The 23,438-nt window shown below is 42.0% G+C and overlaps 1 protein-coding gene across 1 annotated transcript in view; it reads right to left on the reverse strand.

Moving 5' to 3' along the window:
- The window catches only part of rnf5 (ring finger protein 5), a 55,922-nt gene extending 34,386 nt beyond the window's left edge, over window positions 1-21,536 (reverse strand). Inside the window, exons 1-2 of the mRNA XM_083899859.1 lie at window positions 21,240-21,536; window positions 8,268-8,286 (exon numbers count right to left, since the gene is read on the reverse strand). Of these exons, the coding sequence (XP_083755985.1) occupies window positions 8,268-8,286; window positions 21,240-21,445 (225 nt within the window). The 5' untranslated portion in view covers window positions 21,446-21,536. The remainder of the gene's footprint in view (window positions 1-8,267; window positions 8,287-21,239) is intronic.
- Between the last annotated feature and the right edge of the window lie 1,902 nt (window positions 21,537-23,438).

The following is a 23,438-nucleotide window of genomic DNA, read 5'->3' on the forward strand; positions in this document are numbered from 1 at the left end:
GACTCTACTCCACAGCCCAACATCCGCACGGACGGCGCCAATTAGAACTACGACAGCAAGCAGCGAATGAACCAGAGACGAGATCAGGGCGCAAGCGACGAGGTGGGCGCGGGTCGCGACGTAGCGTCAAGCTCGAACCCGTTACCACCGCTTGCGGTGCTAGTTTTTTAATTGTACTTGTACTCATAAATGCAGATCTTAAAATCATCTGCAAAGCCTTAGCGAGGAGACTGGAAAAAATCACCCCCTTCATAATTCACCCAGACCAGACAGGATTTATTAAGGGCAGACACTTAACAAATAATACTTGCAGGCTAATTAATATAGTAGACTATTGCACAATCAATAAACTTGAATCAGCAATTATGTCACTAGATGCAGAAAAAGCATTTGATAGAGTAAACTGGAAATTCCTCCTTGCGACAATGGATACATTTGGATTCAAACAAAACTTTGTCTCCTGGATCAAAATTCTTTATAATTCACCCAGTGCCTCGGTCAGGACAAACGCTCAAACATCTCCAAGCTTCAAGCTCCAGAGGGGCACCAGATAAGGTTTTCCACTCTCCCCTTCACTGTTTGCCATATTTATAGAACCGCTTGCAGCCGCAATTCGAGAAAATGGAAATATCAAAAGGTATTCAAACAGAAAATCTGCACCACAAGATAATCCTATATGCAGATGATGTATTACTCTTCCTAGAAAACTCACAAAACACTCTCTCTGGTACTATCTCACTCATCAATAAATTCTCAGCAGTTTCAGATTACTCAATTAATTGGACAAAATCAACTATTCTACCGATCAACTCCGACTTCAAAACATCTTTACCGACTCCCTTGAAATCAGGCAACATTAAATACCTGGGAATTAGTTTATCCTCTAGGATCTCAGACCTGACTCAACTAAATTATACACCTCTACTTAAAACAATTGAAAATGACCTCCAACGATGGACCTCTCTACCCATATCACTTATGGGTAGAGTCGCCACTATAAAAATGATGATCTTACCAAAAATGAATTACCTCTTCTCTATGATCCCCACCAAACCCTCACCAACCTGGTTTAAATCATTAGATTCAGCTACCACAAAATTCCTGTGGAAAAATAAACCATCAGTCTAAAAACTCTTCAAAAAGTAAAAACCTGGAGGATTAGAAATTCCAAACTTTCATAATTACTTCCTGGCTAATAAACTACAGTATGTCCAAAAATGGATAAAACCTGACCCAATGGACAATCAATGGTTAGACATAGAAAAAACATTCTGCAAAGATATCCGAATCTGTGATCTACCTTTCATCAGTACAACCATTAAACAGCACCAATGTTTTAAAAGCATAACTATAAGTACCTCCCTCTCAGCCTGGTGGGAATTTATTAAAATCACTAGGTCCTCACATATACCCTGTAAACTTACCCCAATCTGGAACAATCTTGACATCCTGCGAAATAAAGTAATGTTAAACTTCTCAACATGGTATGAAAAAGGAATAAGGTACCTGGAACAAATACTCGAACATAATACATTCATCCCATTCCAGAACCTGGTGGAGCAATATAACCTCCACAGTAGTAAGTTTCTCGAGTACCTGCAAATTAAATCTGTAATTCGAACAAGGTTTAGAACTAGTAAATGGGAACCATAACTACCTCCAATAATAAATCAATTTTTAAACCTCACATCTCCCAGAAGATTATCAAAAACGTATGCTCTACTGACAGAGAATGACACAATAATCTCCTTACCAACTAAAAAATGGGAAACAGACCTAGGCATCAGCCCAGACGAAACCTTTTGGAGACAAATATCAGCTAACATGTTCAAAATGATTAAAACCCCAGACTTACAACTCATACAATACACAGTTCTACACAGAATACACTACACAGGACAAAGAATGTTCAGAATGGGGTATTTACAATCAAACACCTGCTTAAACTGTAATGATGACAAAGCAGATAATTACACCTGCTTAAACTGTAATGAAGACAAAGCAGATAATTACATGCATGCTATATGGATGTGCACACCTGTACATACATTCTGGTATAAGATATGTGAGGACCTATCAGCATGCCTAGATCACACTATACCACCTACTCCTGCACTTTGTATACTGGGAGATTTAAGTCAAATAAATATAGAAACAGGGAAAAAACGCATGCTAATTACTAGCCTGAGCATCGGCAAGAAAACAATCCTCATAAACTGGAAAAACAAACAAAAGACACACCCGCAGCGGGGGGCTGTGGGTGTGGGCTGGGCTGCCCTGCGTCGTGGGTGGGGGGGGGGCCCTGGGCCTCCGTATGCTGGGGCCCGCTGGGCTCCTGGGGGTGGGCTTGGCCCCTGCCGGTGGCGGGGGGGCCCCGCTAGAGTAGCTCCCCAGTGAGTTGGGGGGGTGCTCGCTGTGGCGCCCCGACGATGCCCTGGGGTGGACCGGCGCGTCTCTTTTCCCCTGGGCGGGTAAATCGGTAGAGGCGGGTGGGCTTCCTGGCATGGGGGACCCCGGGGACTGGAGGGGGTGGGGCCTGGCCCGGCCTGGGCTGTCTTCAATCGATGGGTAGGACGGGGGCCTGGACTGTCGTGGCGGATGCCATGCTGATCTGGCTACGGGTCCTACTGGCGTCCGGGGTGCGGCGCTCACTGGTGGCTTCCCCCTCTGGGGGAGCGGGAGCGGACCTGACCCTGCTGCGCCGGTGGTGCCCGTGGAAAGCTGCGGCATTGCCCCGGTCTGAGCGGGCTGGCCTCTGCTGGGCTGGGGGGCTGGGTGGGCGGGGATACACACGGCTCTGCTAGTCAGGAAGCTAGCAACCGGCCTGGGTGGTCAACCTTGCCTGCCCTCCATACTCCCCCACCGGATCTGGTATATCACTCTCACACACACAACTAGGGCATTGGGGGAGATACGGGAAGACCATTGGGGGGGTTGGGGGTGGGCCCACCAAGTAGTGGGTCTATCCCCCATCTTCCCCTCTGGGGGTCTCCGCTCTCCCCCAATATTTTATGGCATATTAGACACTAGGGCTTGGGGGTGGGGTGAGGCATATCGACAACCCCACTGTCAGCAAGCAGCGGGGTGTTGTCGCCTCATCCTCCCCCCAAATTTTTAATGCATACTAGATACCAACATTCCCCATACACACATCCCACAGCACACATACATACACACCACACCACATCCTGGTGGGGGGGATGGGGGATGGGTGTGGGGGACCTCCCGGGTACCAGTGTCCCGCCCGCCTCCCGGCTGGGCTGGGGTCAGCGGTTTGGGCTGGGGAGGGGCTGTGGGGCGCTGGCGGCTGCAGCGGGTAGTTGGGTCGGCTGTCAGTCTGTCGGGGGGAGCCCCGGGGACCTGGCCGTGGCTTGCCATGACTCCTGGGAAGGGTGATGGTGGGCGGCGAGCTGGTCGCTCGGCGGGGGCTGACTTTGGGCGCCCTGCCCTGGGTGGACGGTGGGTCCCTATGCCGGGTGGGCGTGGGGTCCGCCGTGACAGATCTTTTGGCCTCTGACCCGTACCTGTGCGGGGGGGCTTGCCCGGGGCGGATCCGGGACCCTGCTGTCTCCTGTTCCTCTATTTTCCACTCAGCTTCTTTTCGGTGTTTGAAACTGCCATTTCTGCACTTTTTAGACTTTTCTAGAGATTTCATTCCCAGAATGTAAACACGGTGTCCGCCATCTTTGCTAACAGTTACGACAGGCTCTGGCTCTTGTAAACTAAAGAAGAAGACAATAACAGAATGTAGTTTTCAAACTGATATGGCTGCGAGGGAAAAGACCTGCTTTTTGGCGGTGGTGCGGCCGGAACTGAACAGAACTGCGGCTCGCTGAGTCACAGAGCAACTCGGCCGTGCGGCAACGGTCTCAGCGGGCGCCGGCACGGTGGATGAAGGAAACTGGATAAACGGCTGTCCGCGTACAAACTGAGTATTTTGTTTTATATTTATTTTTACCACCACATTTGTCCATGTTTATATGTAACCCTAGCTGAGCTAATGTTAGCATCTTTACAGTTCATTTACATCCATGCTACTGTAACAATACTTTGATTCACTAAAGTTGTGCTCGTTATTTTACAGACAGTAATATCACTAACAGCTTACCGTCACTTCATGGAGTGGATCTACAGACTGGGGAAAGACAATCGTCTTATTTTACCTGCCTGTGTTGTTCAGAAGAAGATACTCGGCTCATGAAAACAGTACTGTGTCTATGAAGACTGTTGATGCTCACGATGAGCTATAATAAGTCAGATTTTTCTTTTTATGATTATTAATAATAAACATTTAAATTCATATATGTTGTGGTTTATTTTCTAGCCCTTAGTGTTCCTCCATTACAGTATTATTAGATGAAAAGTGATTTAATTGGAGAAAATGGTTGATAAACAATTCAGAATTAGAGCTACTTTGTTTAATGATGACAACTGCATCATTTTTATTGTGTTAATCTAACTTGTTTAGTATAGAAACATAACAAAATCAGTAAAAAACAAACTATTAATTATTCACAAAGGAAAATGTTTTACCATCATATACAGAGCTGCAACTAACAATTATTTCCGTAATCGATGAATCTGTCGATTATTTTCTCTTTTAATCGGTTGGTCCATAAAATGTCATAAAAATGTTAAAAACGTTGATCAGTGTTCGTCAAACCTGGAGATGACGATGTTCTTGAATGTCTTGTTTTGTCCACAAACCAAAATGATTAAGTTTTAATGATTTCTTTGTTTATGTGGAGCAAAGAGACGAAGAAAATATTCACATTTAAAAAGCTAAAACAATCAGAAATCTTATTTTAATCATGAAAAAAGCTTCAAACCGATTATCAAAATAGTTGCCAATTAATTTAGTAATCGCTTAATAATCGATTCTTCGATTAATCGTTTCAGCTCTAGTACAAACTAAAATAAACAAGGAGCCAAATCTAAAAGCATTTCTAACACAATATGTAAACAAAAAATAAATAATGAAACATGGAGAGCGGTGACAGAATCTGATGGACATGGAGGAGTCACAGTGGTGAAGAGGAGCAGACAGTGTGAAGATTTTCTCCAAGATTTGATTAAACCATGTTTCTCCTGTAAAGGACACGGAATACGATTACACATAAAATATGAACAAAGATTTTACTTTTCTCCAGGAAAACAAACCTTTCAGCAAACTATGCCAACTGGGTGAGCTGTGAACATTCTAATATGGTCTATATAGGCTTTGAATAACATTAGATGAAAATGACAACATTGTCTGTGACTTCTTGAACAAACATGAATAACATTAAAACATTTGAATAACACTGATATTGTTCTACAACAAAAGCAAGGTGACTTTACTTTGCAGTTTACGTGTATATAACGTGTGTATAGTTGTCTATCAAATGTTACTTTGACAACGTTGTCGCTTTACTGCCGACAACTACATCACATCGCATACTATGAGCAGAAATAGAGTGGAGTGTTAGCGTCAGTCTTACCTCTCAGTGACATCTTCCTGCTGGAAATGTAGACTGTGAACCCCGCTAGTTTCCAGGTTGTCTTCGATGTCTTCTACAACACTCCAAACAAACTTAGCTTAGCTTTCAAGTTTCAGCATCGCTCTGAATCTCTGACCGGCAAATAATGGGAACTTACTGCACGTCCCGGTTTAATTTAGCACCATAGAAAACAACCCTGTGTAACTTGCAGGTCCGTAATGTATTCGCCAACTAAGGCTTTTCCCCTCTGGGATTTGTGTCCTCAGACAACTCACGCTGTCTGCTCACGGACGGGTCTGTTTCTCTCGGAGCGACAATGGCGGAAGTGTGAACTTTTGCAGGAAGCGAGCGCCGTGCATTCTGGGAGTTGTTGTCATTCATGTACATGAGCGATAAATACATTTTTCTGCCTTTTCCAGCCAAGAAGGCACTTGTTTCAAATATTATTTCACATTTATACTACATAGATGACCTAGCTTAAAAGATATCCATCTTCTCAACAGTGAAATAGCCCTTTAAGTTAAATACTAATTAAGTAATCGGCCAGTGAATCTTAAAACAAGCCATGCAATGGTCACATTTAAAAGTAAAATAAATTAACATAAATAAAAAAAGTGGCAGTGCCCCCCTCATCTGCGCACTGCCACTGCGCCGCTCTCTTCACCCTCTCCTGCGCCGTTCGCCACTTCTGTGTCTCCTAGCGGGCTCTCCGTATCCAAAGCAGACTGGATAATTTCTCTACGTGTTTTATCCCCAAAACTGCTTCTTTTTTTTAATAATCTGAGCTGAGGGGGAAGCTCTGGTCGTTTTTTACGCACTGTGCCAAACATGGTGATCTTTCTTCGCAGCTGCTCCTCTGCCAGCCCAAAGGAGAAAAATAAATTATCAATAGTCACAGTCACCCCAGCCCCTCCGTCACGTCCAACAAAACACTCTCTGTCCTTGGCAGCGCACAAGCTGACTGATCGATGCCAACAGAAGGAGGCCAAACTAAGCTTGCATGATGATGACATTGAGGTCCTTCCACTCGGTCACCACTCTTCTCCCATGCAGTTTGGTCTATTCCGTGATAAGTTTTGTGATCTCTGTGTTAAAATATAAATAAAAACAGCTCACTAACAATAGCCATGGCATAGCGGGTGGGTTCTGGAGTTAGTCCTGAGCCTGGAGGCTTGAACTGGAGCATCAGGGTGTTTGTCAGCTAGTGTCACCTTTTCCCCACAGTTAGAAGAGTCAGTGGAGCTGGTGGGACACCAGACAGACCTGAGGAAATACTCTTCATCAGGTGTGTCGGTGTGTGAATCCGATGTAACGGATCACGCTCCATGCACTCTGGTTCAACGACCATTTTTAGCGCCTCCATGGTGCGACTGTAACGCTTCATTGTGTGTGGCTTGAAATGTTCAGTTATGTTCCTTAGCTATGCACAGACACCTCCTCACCTGTGCACCTGTGATCGCTGCATCACCGTGCACAGATCGGGGTTTGTTTTGGTTCTAATATTGGCTGTACATTTGATGTGCTGGTATTTCAAAGCTGTAAGGAACCCACAATTTAGATGTCAGGGTGCTTTTGTACTTAAACCTAAAATCGTATGAAAGGAGGCCATTGAAAAGGTACCACTTGAAAGCGACCTGCGCTTTTACGCATCCTGTCAGATGGTAAAGGCAACGTGTACGTTGAAGGCATGTGCGTGTGCACGCATGCACACATGCCCCCACACGCCCACACAAGCAGCTTGTTCTCCATGTGCCATATATGGCAAAAAATGAGGTCATCGTGATGGAAGCCTTATGCTTCAAATGATGTGAAAAAATTTGAAGATTCATGTTTTTTACTTTTTATTTGAGCAGGGTTTCAATGAGCACACTTTGGTACATAGGTGTGTTAAAGGTCACATAGAGTGGTCCTGTTGCACATATATGTTAGTTATGGAGGTCTACTTACATATATTAACTTGTTTATATGGTCAAAAACCTCCTAGTTGTTTGAAACGAGCCGATAGAAATCTGTCCTTTTTGAAGAACTTGTCAGCCACGCTATTTCGGACATAAATCTCGCCTGAGAAGACAGACTGTGTTGTGATTGGCCAGTGCCCCGGAAGTGACATTCGGCACACCCGCTCTCAGAAGCGCAGCTCCCCCTTCTGGAACGGTGGATACACTGCTCCTCATTATCAAAATATTGTTTTAACAGTGTTTAAAAATAGCTTCTTCAAGACTCCCCGCCGCAGTCCCTTTAATGTCTTTGACCCGGAGTCAGACCCAGAGTCAGAAGACACTGTCGCTCGTGAAACACCTCCACAACGGAGGTTATTCTTCTTCTTCAATGTACGCAACCGGATGTGCCCAGACTAGTGCCCGGAGCAGGACGATCGGCTGTTCCGAAGAACCAATGTTTACTAGCTATAACGGGATTTTCAGAGATCTCGCTGAGCCCGAGATTACAATAAAACACAGCATTCTCAGCAATGGCTGAACTGTTTGTTTCAAAACTTCAGTGCTTCATAAACAAGGTAATGACGCAGATACACAATAAAAAACAGCGTTAATTAACATTGGCTTTAACATATTTTAGTTAATGTTTTTTAGAATGGACTAAGAAAAAACATTACATCAATATAATTTAAAACACTCAAAAATACACAACCTGGCAAATTTTTAACAATATGAATGAAAAAATTAAAAAAAGATATGCCAAAAAGTTAAAAACACAAAAAGGTGCCTAGGTGTGTTAAAGGTTTAAACCAATATAAAACAAAGGAAGTAAAAGAGGGTGAATACTCACTTGATGAAGGCAGGGCCAGCTGCAGAGACACACAGAGAGAAATAATTAATTTACATCCTCATTAAAACAATTGGCTGATTGCTTCAGGATAAATGGAGGAACATCGCCATCTTTCCTGAATCATACACTGTCTGCTCACACACTCTAATATTTCGTTGGAGTGCCTTTACCTCTGATTAAGGCACTCATTGGCTGTGGCATTGTTTCAGTGAGCTTCTGCAATGCCACAAGATGTATTTGTGTCCAGTGTTGCATGTAGGGGTGTCACGGTATGAAAATTGAACCTCACGGTTATTGTGACCAAAATTATCGCGGTTTTCGCTATTATCGCGGTATTTTTTAAAAAGTGTGTGAATATGTTCAGAAAGCATTGATAGTCCTAAAAGCTATGCATTTTTAATATGCTGGCGGTGGGCGCTGCAGCTGTACTATCATGTTAACATTATTGACACAGTATTGTGGGTCTTAAAACCATAAACTTTGTGTTTGAATTAAGGTTGTTTTATCGCTGAGAATCACTCCTAGTTTGGGTGTGGCGATCTCACATTCCAGAGCTTTTGTTGCTTTTTCAGCCAATCAGCTGACGATCAGGAGAATACACATGGCTAATTAATATGCACGAGAGAGAGTGAGGAGGGGAGAGATAGTACATAGAACTTTCCTGTGCTTATGTGTGCTTATGTGTGCAGTGTGTGTGTGTGTGTGTGTGTGTGTGTGTGTGTGCGAAATTAAAGGGTGATTGTCATCAAAGCAGTCATCAACAAAAGCTTTGTTTGACAAAGGAAGGCAAGGAGAACACGACAGCGAACGTTAGTGCATGCACATAAATCGTAATTAAAAATGCATTGGAAGGTATGTTGTTCGAAAATAAACTTTAACATGAGAGTCAATGGGAGAATTTTCGAGCGATTCTCCACGTCAATCAAATCGCCCCAGAAGAGTCGGAACCATAAATCGTGACTTGAATCTGATGATTCTGATTGGACAATGACAGACAATATGTCTAATACACTGATAATAACTACCTTTACTGGCAGAGACGGCTGAAAGGAATATTAGTACTAAGGATCTTTGGAAATGCTGAGGAAAAAAAATTATCTTTATTTTGAAAGGGAGGCTGAAGTGTTTTACTTTGATACTGTGACGGACTTCCTGCCTGGTGTGATCTGCTCTATTGAAATTTACGCGGTTCAGCAGCAGCAACGGCAAAAATAGAACTGCTACCTATCGAAAGCGATTTGGTGCGGCGAGCCGCTTCTGGGACGCTGCTGTATGGAAGCAAATTTGTGCCATTATCCAAATTAAAATGCATTAACAGAAATGCTTTTTCATTTTCAAAATTGTGACTCATTAATAAAATTAATAAAAATATTCCAAAGTGCATTTTCATTTTCAAATTCAAGACAGCTTATTCTGTGCCTTAATTAAAATGATAAAGAAAATTACATTTAAGATTAAATTTTCAAAACATCCTCCAGCAAAAAGGTAACAAAATCCAATTTGAAATGTCAAATTTGAAAATTAAAATCCATTAACAGAAATGCTTTTTCATTTTCAAAATATAGCTGAATTTTTGACTCATAAATAAAATTTATAATCAATATTCCAAACTGCATTTTAATTTTCAACTTCAAGACTTCAATGCTTATTCTGTGCCTTAATTAAAAGACAAATCAAACAGAGAAATGCTTTTTCGTTTTCATGTTCGCCGCAAAAAGTGTTTCATAATTCAAATGAGTTCGCAATACGGAGCGGCGCAGTATAGTGGTGTCACTGGCCACTCCCCTTCTTCTGGCTCTGCTACACACACCCACACAAACGAGTGGAGGACCATCGCAGACCAGACTTCTCGGTTAAATATTGAGATGTCACCCATTTCCCTGGTAATTGTCGGAGATTAACCCACGTTTTTAGAATTGTTGAAGTACTTTTAACCGATCTACAGCATTATTGTTTGGCTCGATCCTTGTGTCGGAGTTCTCAGGAGCACAGTCTCCGTGTGACACAAACACACACAGCTGCTGGTCACAAGATTAACCCACGTTTTTGGGATTGTTAAGTTTTAACTGATCTACAGTTGTGTAAGACTTTTTTTGACTGCACTCTGGTCAATCAGTCGTCGGCAGTCTGGCGACATCACGCACAACACCTCCTCTGCACTATATAAAGCAGCAGTCTCAGACACGCGGCAAGATGCGGCCTGCGGGACGATATTTTGTGGCCCCCCACGTGATATCAAAGTTTAATGTAAGTGCAAGAGGGAGAGGAAAGAAAGCTGCAGACTGTAGCAGCTGCTGATTCAAAACAGCAGTTACACACACACACACACACACACACACACACACACACACACACACACACACACACACACACACACACACACACACACACACACACACACACACACACACACACACACACACACACACACACACACACACAACACACACACAACACACACACACACACACACACACACACACACACACAGCAGAAGTGAGATCTGTGTCTGTCTCTGTTAAGTACAGCCACAGTTTAGTTATTCTCCGGTTCAGTTTGGAACACCAATAAAACGATTGCAACAAGATGTGAGCGCACGGTGGATCATCACCTATTAAATGATGGAAAGTCTCTTTGCGCGAAAGCGAAACTTGGCTGCAGCGAAGCGCAGATTATGAACTCCCCGTGACAGAACTCTCTCTCTCTCTCTCTTTGAGCAGTTAACTAAAGATATCAGCTTATCTAATGCATCTGTTGTTCCCTTTGAGACCGGAGTGAAAACAATGAAAAGTGCGCTCTTGAGAATCCGTCAACAGTTTACTCGGTCATCTCGGATCCCCTGTATTTCATCGCGACTGAACTCGATCCTCATCATAAAGATCATTATGTATGTGTCATATAAGGATGTGTGGATAAAACTGCGCATTGAGAAATTATCCATTCAGCGTTGGACACAAGAGCGCGATTGGAGCTGCGCACAATGCAAGAGAGAGAGGAGCAGAGTCAGCAGGGGCGGAGCGAAGAAAAAAAGGCCCTCACCAGATGAGGGGCACCCTCTAGAATTGCATAGAATTTTTCGTTTACGGAAGCTGTCTGCTGATTGGCTACTTAGACAGCTCAATGGACCAGAAGTCGGCGGAGTCGCAGATTTACAAGATTAAAAGTACATTTCCATTTGATTAAATGTGGCCCGAAAGGCTAAAGGGTGCACAAGTAGGGCCAGCGCAAAACGAGAAAAAATAGAAAAAAATGTGTTTGTTTTTTTTCAAAATTGTGCAAATTGAAGTTTCAAAGAAGTCCCCTATTGTGCAAAATCAACTTTTTAATCTTTAAGTTCTTATATTTGGGAATCAGTGGGCCATACCAGTCCCCAAAATGTAAAAAAACAAGACTCAGTCATGTTTTAGTGGTTCCACTTAGTGTAAGTATAGGCCATAAAACACGAGATGTTTAAACCTCCTTCGGAATGATGACATAGCAAGCATTTCACCGTGAATGTTGGCACCCTGCCAGGCAGAGTACTTCACAGCTCCACCATAGCTCCCCCTTGTCCCTGTTAAATACGAGAGTGCAGGCGAGGGAGGAAGAGTGGCTGCACAGCGGAGCACAGTGGTTTACACAAACTTCCAGCCTCAGAGGACTTTTGTGTCCAGTGGATATATTTTATTTATGAAAAAAATGTTCACAAGCTTCACAAGCCCTTTGTTGTTGATCGTGTATGTAAAACACCTTGAACGCACCAGTTACGTGCCTGCAGTTAGCAAGTGACGTGTGGATCAATAATATGAAGAGCACGCGTTTGAAAGCACTGCAGAAAGATTAAGATGTTGTCCTACATTTCTTCTCAACCAAAGGCTATCTTTCTGTTTCCACGTTCTCTCCTCGTGTTGTTGATCCACACCAGTGTTCTTTTTTGACAACCATCTTAGATTTAGTCTTAGTCTTCCAGTTTTAATCGACGAAAACTCAAAAAGGATTTAGTCTAGTTTTAGTCGAAAAAAGAAGTATAATCTTTTAACAAATGTATTTAGGTCAATAAGTATTAGAGATTGTTGTTGGGCAGTGTTACATATAAGTTGTGAAAATAGCAGCAGACCTATAAGTTCAACACACTGCAACACATTGTGAGCTAACAGATTGGCTATTATTACACAAGAGATGACCACACCTTCACTGAATGTAAACATGGCTAAACATGCTGCTGAAGAAACACACATAATGAATTGACATTAGCGTAACAAAAGCTAACTTTAGCCACTACTACTAAGCATAGTAGTACTAAGTAGTACTAAGCTAGCTTAAAGATCGCTAGCTTAAAATGCTAACGAGTCCACTTACATAAGTGTCGGGTTAGAAGAAGTACAGCCGCAGTTCAGTCCCTCTGTGGGATTCCTTATCCATCGTCATTCAACGGTGAACACACACACACGCGCACACACACTGCAGAAGCAGTAGCGGGGTACGTTGTGCATATTAAGTAGCCATGTGCTTTCTCCGTGACCGTCAGGTGATTGGCCGAAAAAACGAAATGTCATGCGTTTCAAACGTCTGAAAGACCACCCACTTACATTTTCGTCAATTCTCATCTCGTCAACGAAAACTCACACAAGTCTCGTCATGTTTTCGTCATCAAAGATGTATCATGTCACCGTCTCGTTATCGTCATGAAAAAAAGTGGCGTCAACGAAAATATTTCATCATCGTCATCGTTGACGAAAACAACACTGATCCACACACGTCAGTTGCGGCCATAGTAACACTGGTGCATTCAAGGTCTTTTTCTAGCATAGGAATTCACATACACGCCGCGCGGCGCATTAATCGTTTTTCTTCGATTTTAATGTTTTTATGATCGCGAGAAGCCAAAATCGCGGTCACTATGCATTACGGTGAAATGCAGTAACAACGGGTAAACGGACATTACTATGGGGTATATGGAGCGGGGGTTGTGACGACGGTGCATGACAATAGGTGATAAGTGGTGACAGTATGGCTGTGGATAGTAAGTTAGATAGACACTCCCCTGGAAGCAGTGGGTGTGTGTTTACCTGGGTCTCATTCACATGTAAATGACCAGGCACAAAACCGAGCATTCTGAAAAGGGCTGTTTTGGCAGGGTTTTTGAACTGCTATTGTGCTTCATCCTTATGATATTTTGACTAAAGCATGACACTAGAGCTGAAACGATGAATCGATGAATCGATTATTAATCGATTACTAAATTAATTGCCAACAAATTTGATAATCGATAATCGTTTTGAAGCTTTTTTCATTATTAAAACAAGATTTCTGATTGTTTTAGCTTCTTAATTGTGAATATTTTCTTGATTTCTTTGCTCCACATAAAGAATCCATTTAAAACTGAATCATTTTGGTTTGTAAACAAAACAAGACATTCAAGAACATCGTCATTTCCAGCTTTGACAAACACTGATCAACGTTTTTTAACATTTTCTGACATTTTATGGACCAAACGATTCATCGATTAATCAAGAAAATAATCGACAAGATTAATCGATTACGAAAATAATCGTTAGTTGCAGCTCTACATGACACAGACATGTTCATTAGGGGATCAGGAACTAGTTTAACTTGGATTAATAGGGTATAATATGGGCTCTTTAACTAAGGAATCTTGTAAATAAGTTATCAAAAGCTCTTTCTGAGCGTTGAGAACACAAACACACATGAACATACATACATAGTAAAAAGGTTTTTTGTCAGATTTTTGGATTATTACCACTGTGGATTATTGTTGTGATTATTTACACCACACTAAGTCTGTGGTCTGTCAAAATGACCACTGAGCCTATTGACTTGATGATATTTACCATTTCACGACAGTCACATGACAGTCAGGAACTTATCATATCCACTTATAAAACCATTTATTTTTTAATAAACCGAGAGAGTTTCTTGCCCTCATCTCAAAGTGCAGCCCTGAAAGACCAAACAGGAAGTCAGTCATGTTGGATTACCATGTTATATTATATATACATATTAGCAAGACCAGGCTTTTAGGTAGGATTTTTTTTAAGAGGGTGTCCCCCCCCTAAATGAATAAATAAATACATTCTTTTTTTAGTTGCCGGGCATGTGGAGCTTTTGAAAATTTGAGGTAAAAATGGGGCATTCTGAGGCTTTTTGAAGGACCATGATGGTGACTCATGAAGTAAGGGCAAGTAACTCAAAATGGAAAAAACGGAAAAATCGAAATTAATTACTGTGACGATTTTGTAACATTTTATTTTTTATTTTTTTTTTAATATATATATAATTTTGCTGATATGGCTGATTTTTCTGTGCACCGCCCCTGCTATCTTGTGGCCGAGTGTCTTGAAAGGGACATGAACATACCGGTAGCCTGCCTACATAAACACACAGCCAAAAACGACTTTTATTTTATTTTTTTTTAAATTATCGAATATATTGACATGGACAAAATGACGTCACTTATCGTCGTAAATTTCGATAACGATACATTTTCATTATATCGCCCAGGCCTACTCAGTAGCACCCCCACAGGTCAGGTCCCTATGGACCGTGCAGAAATTTTGTGGCGCTGAAGTCCTTGAAATTCGGTGGGTTTATTGCCCGGCCCGAGACGAACAAAAAATCCTCATGACACCATGACCTCAACTCAACAGGAAATCCGCCATCTTGGATTTGGCGTATTTCTTGTTGTTTTGCAAGTTTCGTAACTGAGATTGCTAGTCTGAGGCCTTTATCATAGGAAGATGAAAAACGCGTCAAATTGTACTAGACCCATCCAAGATCAAATGTTATGAGAATGTTTCCCAGATTCGAAAGGGTGAGGCCACAGCAGCCATCATCTGAACGTTGGTGAATTTTGATCACTTGCCGCAAAACACGAAATGCGCTATAACTTTGCCATACATTGACCGTAGGGCTGGGCGATGTATCGAAAATGTATCATTATCGAAATTCACGACGATAATCAACGTCATTCTACGCATATCGATATATTCTATAATTTAAAAAGAAGGAAATAAAAGTTGTTTTTGGCGAGTTGTGTGTGTGTCGGTAGGCAGCAGGCTCCCGGTATGTTCATGTCCCTTTAAGAGACTCGGACGTGTGCAGCGTGTGTAGTCACGTGACCATCCAGTCTCGTTGGAGAGAAAGAGACGGTGAGGAAATGGAGGCCGTCGGTTCAAAAGATGAAGCGGCGGCTGCTGCGGTAGTCGAAGTAGGTTTGGTCGAGGAGGAAGAGCATCTTGTTCCAAAAATAATACTTCATCTATCGTTTGGCAACATTTTGGTTTCACGAAGGATGATGTCGACCAAAACAATGTGAAATGCAAACTGTGCCAAAGGCCTGTTGCGACAAGGCAAGGTAATACAACCAACCTCTTCCACCACCTGCAGTACAACCACATCATCAAAGCTCAAACTAGCGAGAAGCGACCAGGAATAGCAAAAAGTGCTACCACCAGGCAGCAGTCAATAACCGAAGCATTTGCTAGCACTCAACAATATATATATAGTAGCTATATATATATATATAGGCTACCATATAGCAGAAGACATGGCTCCCATTGCTACAGTGGAACGCAAGGGATTCATACACCTCATGAACGGCCTGCCATCGCAGAAATATTTTACAAAGAAGGTGATTCCAAGCATGTACAGAATAGAGAAAGAAAAGGTTGCTGCTGAGTTGAAATATGTTAAACACGTTGCAGCCACATCTGATCTCTGGTCCAGTCGCACAATGGACCCGTATAAGTCTGTTAAGTTATTGTTTACAGTTTTGTTGTATTGTTTTTGGTAACGCTTTCTTTTACAGTCCCCTAATTACCTGGTATTTAGCTGGTAAATTCATGGTAACACTAAAGTGTTGCTAGGTAATTACCAAGGGTAATAAGATAAGTAAATACAGTGAAACCGTTGCCAAAATACTGGGTAATGCACGGTAATGTACTCGGTAAGTAAAGTAAAACTGTACTGTAAAAGAAAGCCAAGCTTGTTTCCATGTAATTACACACATTTTTAGGGTTAGGTTTGTTAGATTACCCCTTGGGTAAATAGCTAGTAATTAGGGGACTGTAGGTACCTGCTTATTACCAGTTTATAACCCAATAATACACTTACATTTACCATAGTTTTGCCATAGTTTAGCTGTACATACCTTCTTATTAACAGCAGTAATAACACGCTATAATTAACTATATAGTTACCAGGTAAATGCCCAGTATTTTGGCAACAGTTTCACTGTATTTACTTTCTTATTACCATTGGTAATTACCTAGTAACACTTTGGTGTTACCATGAATTTACCAGGTAAATACCTGGTAATTAGGGGACTGTAAAAGAAAGCGTTACCTTGTTTTTAACTGGTCTGTCAAGTTATTGTTTACAGTTTTGTTTTTTTGTTTTTAACTGGTCTGTTATGTTAATTGTTTACAGTTCAGTTTCTTGTTTTTAACTGGTCTGTTAAGTTATTGTTTACAGTTTTTGTAATTTTACTGGTCTGTTAAGTTATTGTTTACAGTTTTGTTCCTTGTCTTTGGCTGGTCTGTTTAGTTATTGTTTACAGTTGTTGTCCTGTTTGTCTTATTTTAACCTGAACCTAATACGCACCTTATTTACATTCACTCTTATCTTATTTCTTTCTATGTACAGTTTTTCATAATATTGTGTAATTGTTAATCTGTATACGGAGCTGCTGAAACCCTGTTCTCTCCCCACTGTGGGATAAATAAAGCTATCTTATCTTATCTTATCAGTCTGACGGTACATTACATAGACAACAAATGGAAAATGCGCACTAGAGTGCTCGAAGCAAGCAGTAGAAGCAGAGCTGAGCAGCTACTCAGTGTCTCCTCTGCAGGACAGTGAGGTAAATCCACTAGATTGGTGGAGCGAGCATCAGGTACACTTTCCTACTCCAAGTAAAGTGGCCAAAAAGTAACTTTGCATAACAGCCACTAGCTCCCCATCCGAATGGGTTTTCAGTTCTGGAGGAAACATTGTTACATGCCTCAGATCCTGCCTGAAACCTGAAATGGTAAACATGCTTGTGTTTGTTTTCTGAGCAAGAACCTGGAGTGATCACATGCAACAGCAGCCATGAGTCAGATTCACATCTACAACACTTGTAAACAGGTCAGGACATCTACTACTAACTACCAAGTCTGCTGCTGATTTTTGTTTAAAAGAGTTTAAAGTTGTCAGTTGTCAACAGTGTTATTTGCAGTAGGGCTGTAACGATACACAAACTCACAATTCGATTTGTATCACGATTTTTGATCCACGGTTCGATACATTCCACAATTTTTTTTTTTAATTTAAAAAACATTTCATTTAAACAACATTTACTTATATAACAACGTAAAGGTGAAGTAAGTAGTTTATAGTGCCATCTAGAGGAGAGGCTGAAATTTACAACAAAGACCTGCTCCTCTGCTCACCCCCTCCCTTCCCTGAGCGCTACGGTATCCGCAGCCGGTCAAATGTCGTCCTCGTTGTCTTTCTCCGTGTCAGCAGATGAGGTTTGTGAGGTGAGGGAGAGGGCGAGCTACCGCGGCCGTAGCAGACGAAGCGGAGAGAGAGGAGGCGGGACTTCCGCTACAAGTAAAGCGACGCTTGATTTGTTCTCTCGCGTTTGTCTATACAGGCTCCCGTAGAAACATGGCGTCTCGCTGCTTACAGTGGCAATGCAACCGCGGCCCGCGACCATATTATTTTACATGACTTTTTGAAACACTACGAAAATGAAACAAAAACTATTATACAACGACTAGACAATGCAGGAGCACATAATATGTATAAAAGAGTGGATTTTGGGTTATATAAACCCATAAATACTACACAGTGTCCCTTTAATGTAACATTTAATAACAAATATTTTGGAACACTGTGAACAGATTTGAACATAAATAAATAACAAATTTCTCTCTTTTCTGTAACAAAACAATACTGTTGAAAAATAAGTAAATGATCAATCAGACTGGGATTTGTCCACAAAGCATGCTGGGAAGTGTAGTTCTTTGTGAGAAGCAGTTTTGTTCCAGTGGAAATAACTTATTTTCATAAACAGCAAAGGTAAAACAACATTTCCGCTTGTATTTCTTGAAAGTCAGTTGTTGTTTTGCTCTTATTTTGGGGCTGGATCCGTGAATCTGTGAATTCTCCGCTGTTTACATAATCACGCTGACGCTCAGGTGCCACTTTTGTGTGCGCTGTAACGGTTTTTTTCTGCTCCTGCGGGTTTGATCCATTGGTGTTTTAACTGTGTTTGGTGAACATAAGAATGGTTTATATGAGCTTTTAGCTGAGTTTCTGACCTTACTGTGGGTATGCAGCATGTCTGTGTTTGTTAAAATTAGATATGGTTTTATGACGCTTTTGTCACCGCATCTGACGCTGCCCCTGGTACTGAGGACATCAGTAAAGAAGAGATTAATGCAATTAAAAAACATAACGCGTTAATGATGATGTAATTAATTAATCACAATTAACGCGATAATTTGACACCCCTAATAAAAATAAGTTTGGTAGCACTAACAGCTCATATCATATGGCTGACAGGAAAAATAACTGGGAGTTAGAAAGGGCGTTTTTGCGATTCTGTTTTCTCACGCCACGAGACAGGTTCGTGGCTCCGAGTATCGCGATTTCTATTTCGATGCGCATATCGTTACAGCCCTAATTTGCAGTACTTTTTTCAGTGCTCTATTGATATTTTTGTTCTTGATATTTATCGTTTACAAGTGAGACTACCTCCAAGGCCTTTACAGAGAGACAGGCCTTTGCACATGAGGGCATTACCTTATTACGAACTAAATTTACTTTGTATACAAGGGATGCAACTTGTTTCTCCCGTTATAGAGAACCACTTAATAACTCCAATGTGACCATGTTCAAGTGATGCAAGGTCTTTGTAATGTCCGTATTTAGAATTTGTTTGTAAGATACTGTATTTTTAGTACATTGTGTTAAAGGAAACGCACACAGGTGACACGAGACAACGTCTCTGAACATGTCTACGAACGTGAATTTCACCCAAAAGCGACATATCTTATATCAGAACATGCGTCTTGACCGGGAATAGCAGGCTATGACTTTTCTAAGGGTTTCAAGTAACCATGGCAACACAAATTGCAAAAAACAACAAAAATTCTGTCTTATAAGGTTCACATACACACGAATGGGAAAATGAGAAAAACCAAGCCCAATTTGGAGCCTCACAGTGTCGTCATACTTTAACGTAGAAACGTGATTGAAACTTTAAACGGGACTTGGGACTTTTCTCACCCAAGTCAAGGTTCCGATACATATTACGTTTTTTTCACAATCGCAGTTTAGGGTTTGTACTTTTTGGGGCCGTTTTGAGATTTCTGAAAGTGAGTGGGCGTGCTGCAACACTCTAAAAAAATTAAGCACAAAAATCTCCAAACAAACTCCTCTCCTGCCCACAATTTCCAACTTAAACAGACATCAAAACGTTGCTATGGTTGTTGTCTAACCCTGTGTGTTGTTTTCATGTTCATATGAAGCTCAAATATGATTATCAAAGCTCTCATCCATGTTAAAAACTGTGATTTGGAGTTTTGAAATCTCAAGGCAAGGGGCATTTTAAAACTGTCATTACGCGGTCAATTCACACCCGTTTCTCACAAAATTAGATGTGGGCACAGCTGAAAGCCGTGTGACTCTCGCAAATCAAAAACTTTAGTTCTATCATCTACCGTTCATGAAATATGACGTTTAAAAGGTGCTGTTTTATCCGTTTCTCTGAGGTTCGACAGTTAACTACAGGTTTGTGCGTGTGTAAGAGAAGAGGAGGGGGAGGGGGAATCGCTCTCTGTATTGAATTGTTATTCTTCAAAACTAAAGTTTGACAAGCAACTCCTCCCACAGTTTTTAGAAAAACCCCACATATCCTGTATCGAAGCGTGCCGTTTGATCGTGAGTAGCCGGCTATGACTTTTCTAAGCGTTTCGAGTGACCATGGCGACAAAAATCTCCCGTATATTGACCAATTGGCTCAAAACTTGACATTCGAGACCAAGGCCCTGCCCTGAACACGTCTGCAAGACATTACCTGCACACAGGAAGTAGGTCACCTGAAACCGGAAGTGGCCTGTAACTTGCCCGTACATCGACCAATCTGCCCTTAACTTCACATGCGAGATAAGTGACCCGGCCAGAACGCAGAATCCCAGACTTATCCGGCCTGCTGGTGGCTTACCCGGCCTGGCAGTGGTGCCGGCGGATGTGAGGTCCCGCACAATGATGCGCGCAGCTTTAATTTGTATTTTATTTTTGTACCGCTAACAGCCTCCCCGGGAATCAGTGGACGAATAAATGACAAAAACCTGCTCTGTCATAATATTTTAAAAATTGTAAATGAAAACCCCTCACTGTCTTCATTTACTCACATTTATCATAAAGTTTTCATGTCCTATGGTCCACTGACAGCAGCGCCGTTTTGTCTGGGCTTTATATGGCCTTTTTGGAATGTTTTCCAAATATGAAACTCCATGAATTAAAAATGTAGAATATATAGATCTATAAAAGCCTGTGTCCATATCTCGAGGTGTCCTGTGAACAGTTTTACAGGCGTCTCTTTTACTATAGCGGTCAATGAGAAAATTGCTTTGTTGCAGTACCCACAGTGGCCACCATGTAAAAACTGTCTTCAAGGCAGAGGGGGCGGTGCTCTGTCCAGTTCATATAATACATCCATGTTCTTCACACAGAAAACTTTGCACTTTGGCGCATCTGTGTGTGTGTGTGTGTGTGTGTGTGTGTGTGTGTGTGTGTGTGTGTGTGTGTGTGTGTGTGTGTGTGTGTGTGTGTGTGCGCGCGCGCGTGCGTGTGTGTGTGTGTGTGTGTGTGTGTATTCCTACCATCAAACTGACGCTTTCATGAGGCCGAACATACCATTATTTTACACTGTAATTCACATAAACAACCCCACCCCCTCCTCTCTGTGTAGTCTCGTACCAGAACAAGTGGCCGCACATACTGATGACAGCGTCCTTGGCAGTGTCCAAACAAATGTTGCACTCGAAGGTGGCCCGGTCCCGCTCTCCTTCCTCGCCGCCGCCGCCGCCCGGCCCGTCGCGGTCGTTCCTGCTCTCCCCGCTCGGGAATCCTCCTCTGCTGGCCGCCCCGCCATCACTCGAGGATCGGGGATCCGCGGCCGCCATTATATTTCCCGTTCAAGCCACCAAGAAAGGTATAGCACCGGCCTAACCCAGCCCACAAGGGTCCGAGCCGAGCTAGCGTTGACACACACGGTTAAAGGTAAGTGGAAGTGTCACCACCGAAGCGACCGGCGGCGGCGCTGCTGCACACTTCCGCTTCCGGGAAAACAAGGGGTGTGGACTGCAGACCGCAGACCCTGGCAAAACACGCCTGCTCAACCCTGATTAGGTGAGCGATCACTTCTGACTTGATGACGTTTATGTACTTGAAGCATGGATGTATTATATGAACTGGATAGAGCACCGCCCCCTCTGCCTTGAAGACAGTTTTTGCATGGTGGCCACTGTGGGTACTGAAACAAAAAAAACCCATGTGGCCCAAAAAGCAATTTTCCCATTGACCACAATAGTAAAAGAGACGTCTGTTAAAGTGTCCACGGGACACCTCGAGACATGGACACGGGCTTTTATAGATCTTTATATTCTATATTTTTAATTAATTGAGTTTCATGTTTGAAAAACATTCCTAAAGGCCATAAAAAGCCCAGACAAATCTTATTTCTCAGAGTGACGTCACAGCTGTGTACGAGCACAGCCAAGCGCGGTCATGTGGCGTCTCGGGAACGGCGCTACAGTGAACCGTATGATATGAAAACTTTATAAGAAATGTGAATATATAAAGACAATGAGGGGGTTTCGGTTAAATTTTTTTAAAATTTTATAACAAAGCAGGTTTTAGTTGTTTATTTTAGTTTATCTTTTTAGACCAATAATGACATGTAAATACAATTAAATGGGCTTTAATAATTTGGATAAAGAAATCTCAAATGGCACAGATGGCGCCAAAGTGAATTCTGTCTGATGTAGGTCTATGTTATACTGTACGTTAACAACTGTACGTTTGGGTTTACTGGCACTTTGTGCAATGATTAATTGTGTCTTGCAATAGCGCCGATATGCAAATAAATTTTTTTGTCTACACTGTTTTATTGTGTACAAGCCTTTATATAGCTCTGATGGTAGCGCTTGTGTTATAGGCAGTATGTTGCCGCCATTGCCTTTGTAATGCATAATATTACAAAGTAAAATAGTCATTGTTTTTCCAGTTTGTCTATAGTTGTCATATTTAAGTTCTAATTCCTTTTTGGGCAAAGATGGCCCACCCACTTTTGCACTGGCGCACCCAAAGTATTATTTCTGCCTATGCCACTGCCTAGCATCAATCCTTCTCCTGACTGGTGCAGGCAATATGTACGCAATTGTACGCAATTTCTGGCAGTCAATATTTAAAACTTTTTCAGTTGTTTTACAAGTAACCTTCTGCCATCACTATTTGGAATAACTCCACAAGACTCTCACCTTAACCGCCAGGCAAAGAATATGATACCTTTTGCATCTCTCATATATATATATGTGTGTGTATATATATGTCTGTATGAGTCTGGATTCTGGTGTAAGGTATTTTGGACAATTCTTCTTTACAAAACATCTCCAGTTCAGTCAGGTTTGATGGTTTCCGAGCATGAACAGCCCAATTTAAATCACACCACACATTTTCAATAACATTCAGGTCTGGGGACTGAGATGGTCATTCCAGAACGTTGTATTTGTTATTCTGCATGAATGTCTTAGTAGATTGTGAGCAGTGTTAAGGGTCGTTGTCTTGTTGAAAGATCCAGCCCCGGCACAACTTCACCTTCGTCACTGATTACTGGACATTGTTCTCCAGAATCTGCTGATATTGAGTGGAATCCATGTGCCACCAACTTTACAAGATTCCCAGTCCCTGCACTGGCCCCACAGCCCCACAGCATGATGGAACCGCCACCAAATTTTACTGTAGGTAGCAAATGTTTTTCTTGGAATACTGTGTTATTTTTCCACCATGCATAACACCCCTTGTTTTGCCCAAATAACTCTATTTTAGTTTCATCAGTCCACAGCACCTTATTCCAAAATTAAGCTGGCTTGTCCAAATGTGCTTTAGCATACCTGT

Source organism: Microchirus variegatus, assembly GCF_963457635.1.
Source record: "Microchirus variegatus genome assembly, chromosome: 13".
Lineage (NCBI taxonomy): Eukaryota > Metazoa > Chordata > Actinopteri > Pleuronectiformes > Soleidae > Microchirus > Microchirus variegatus.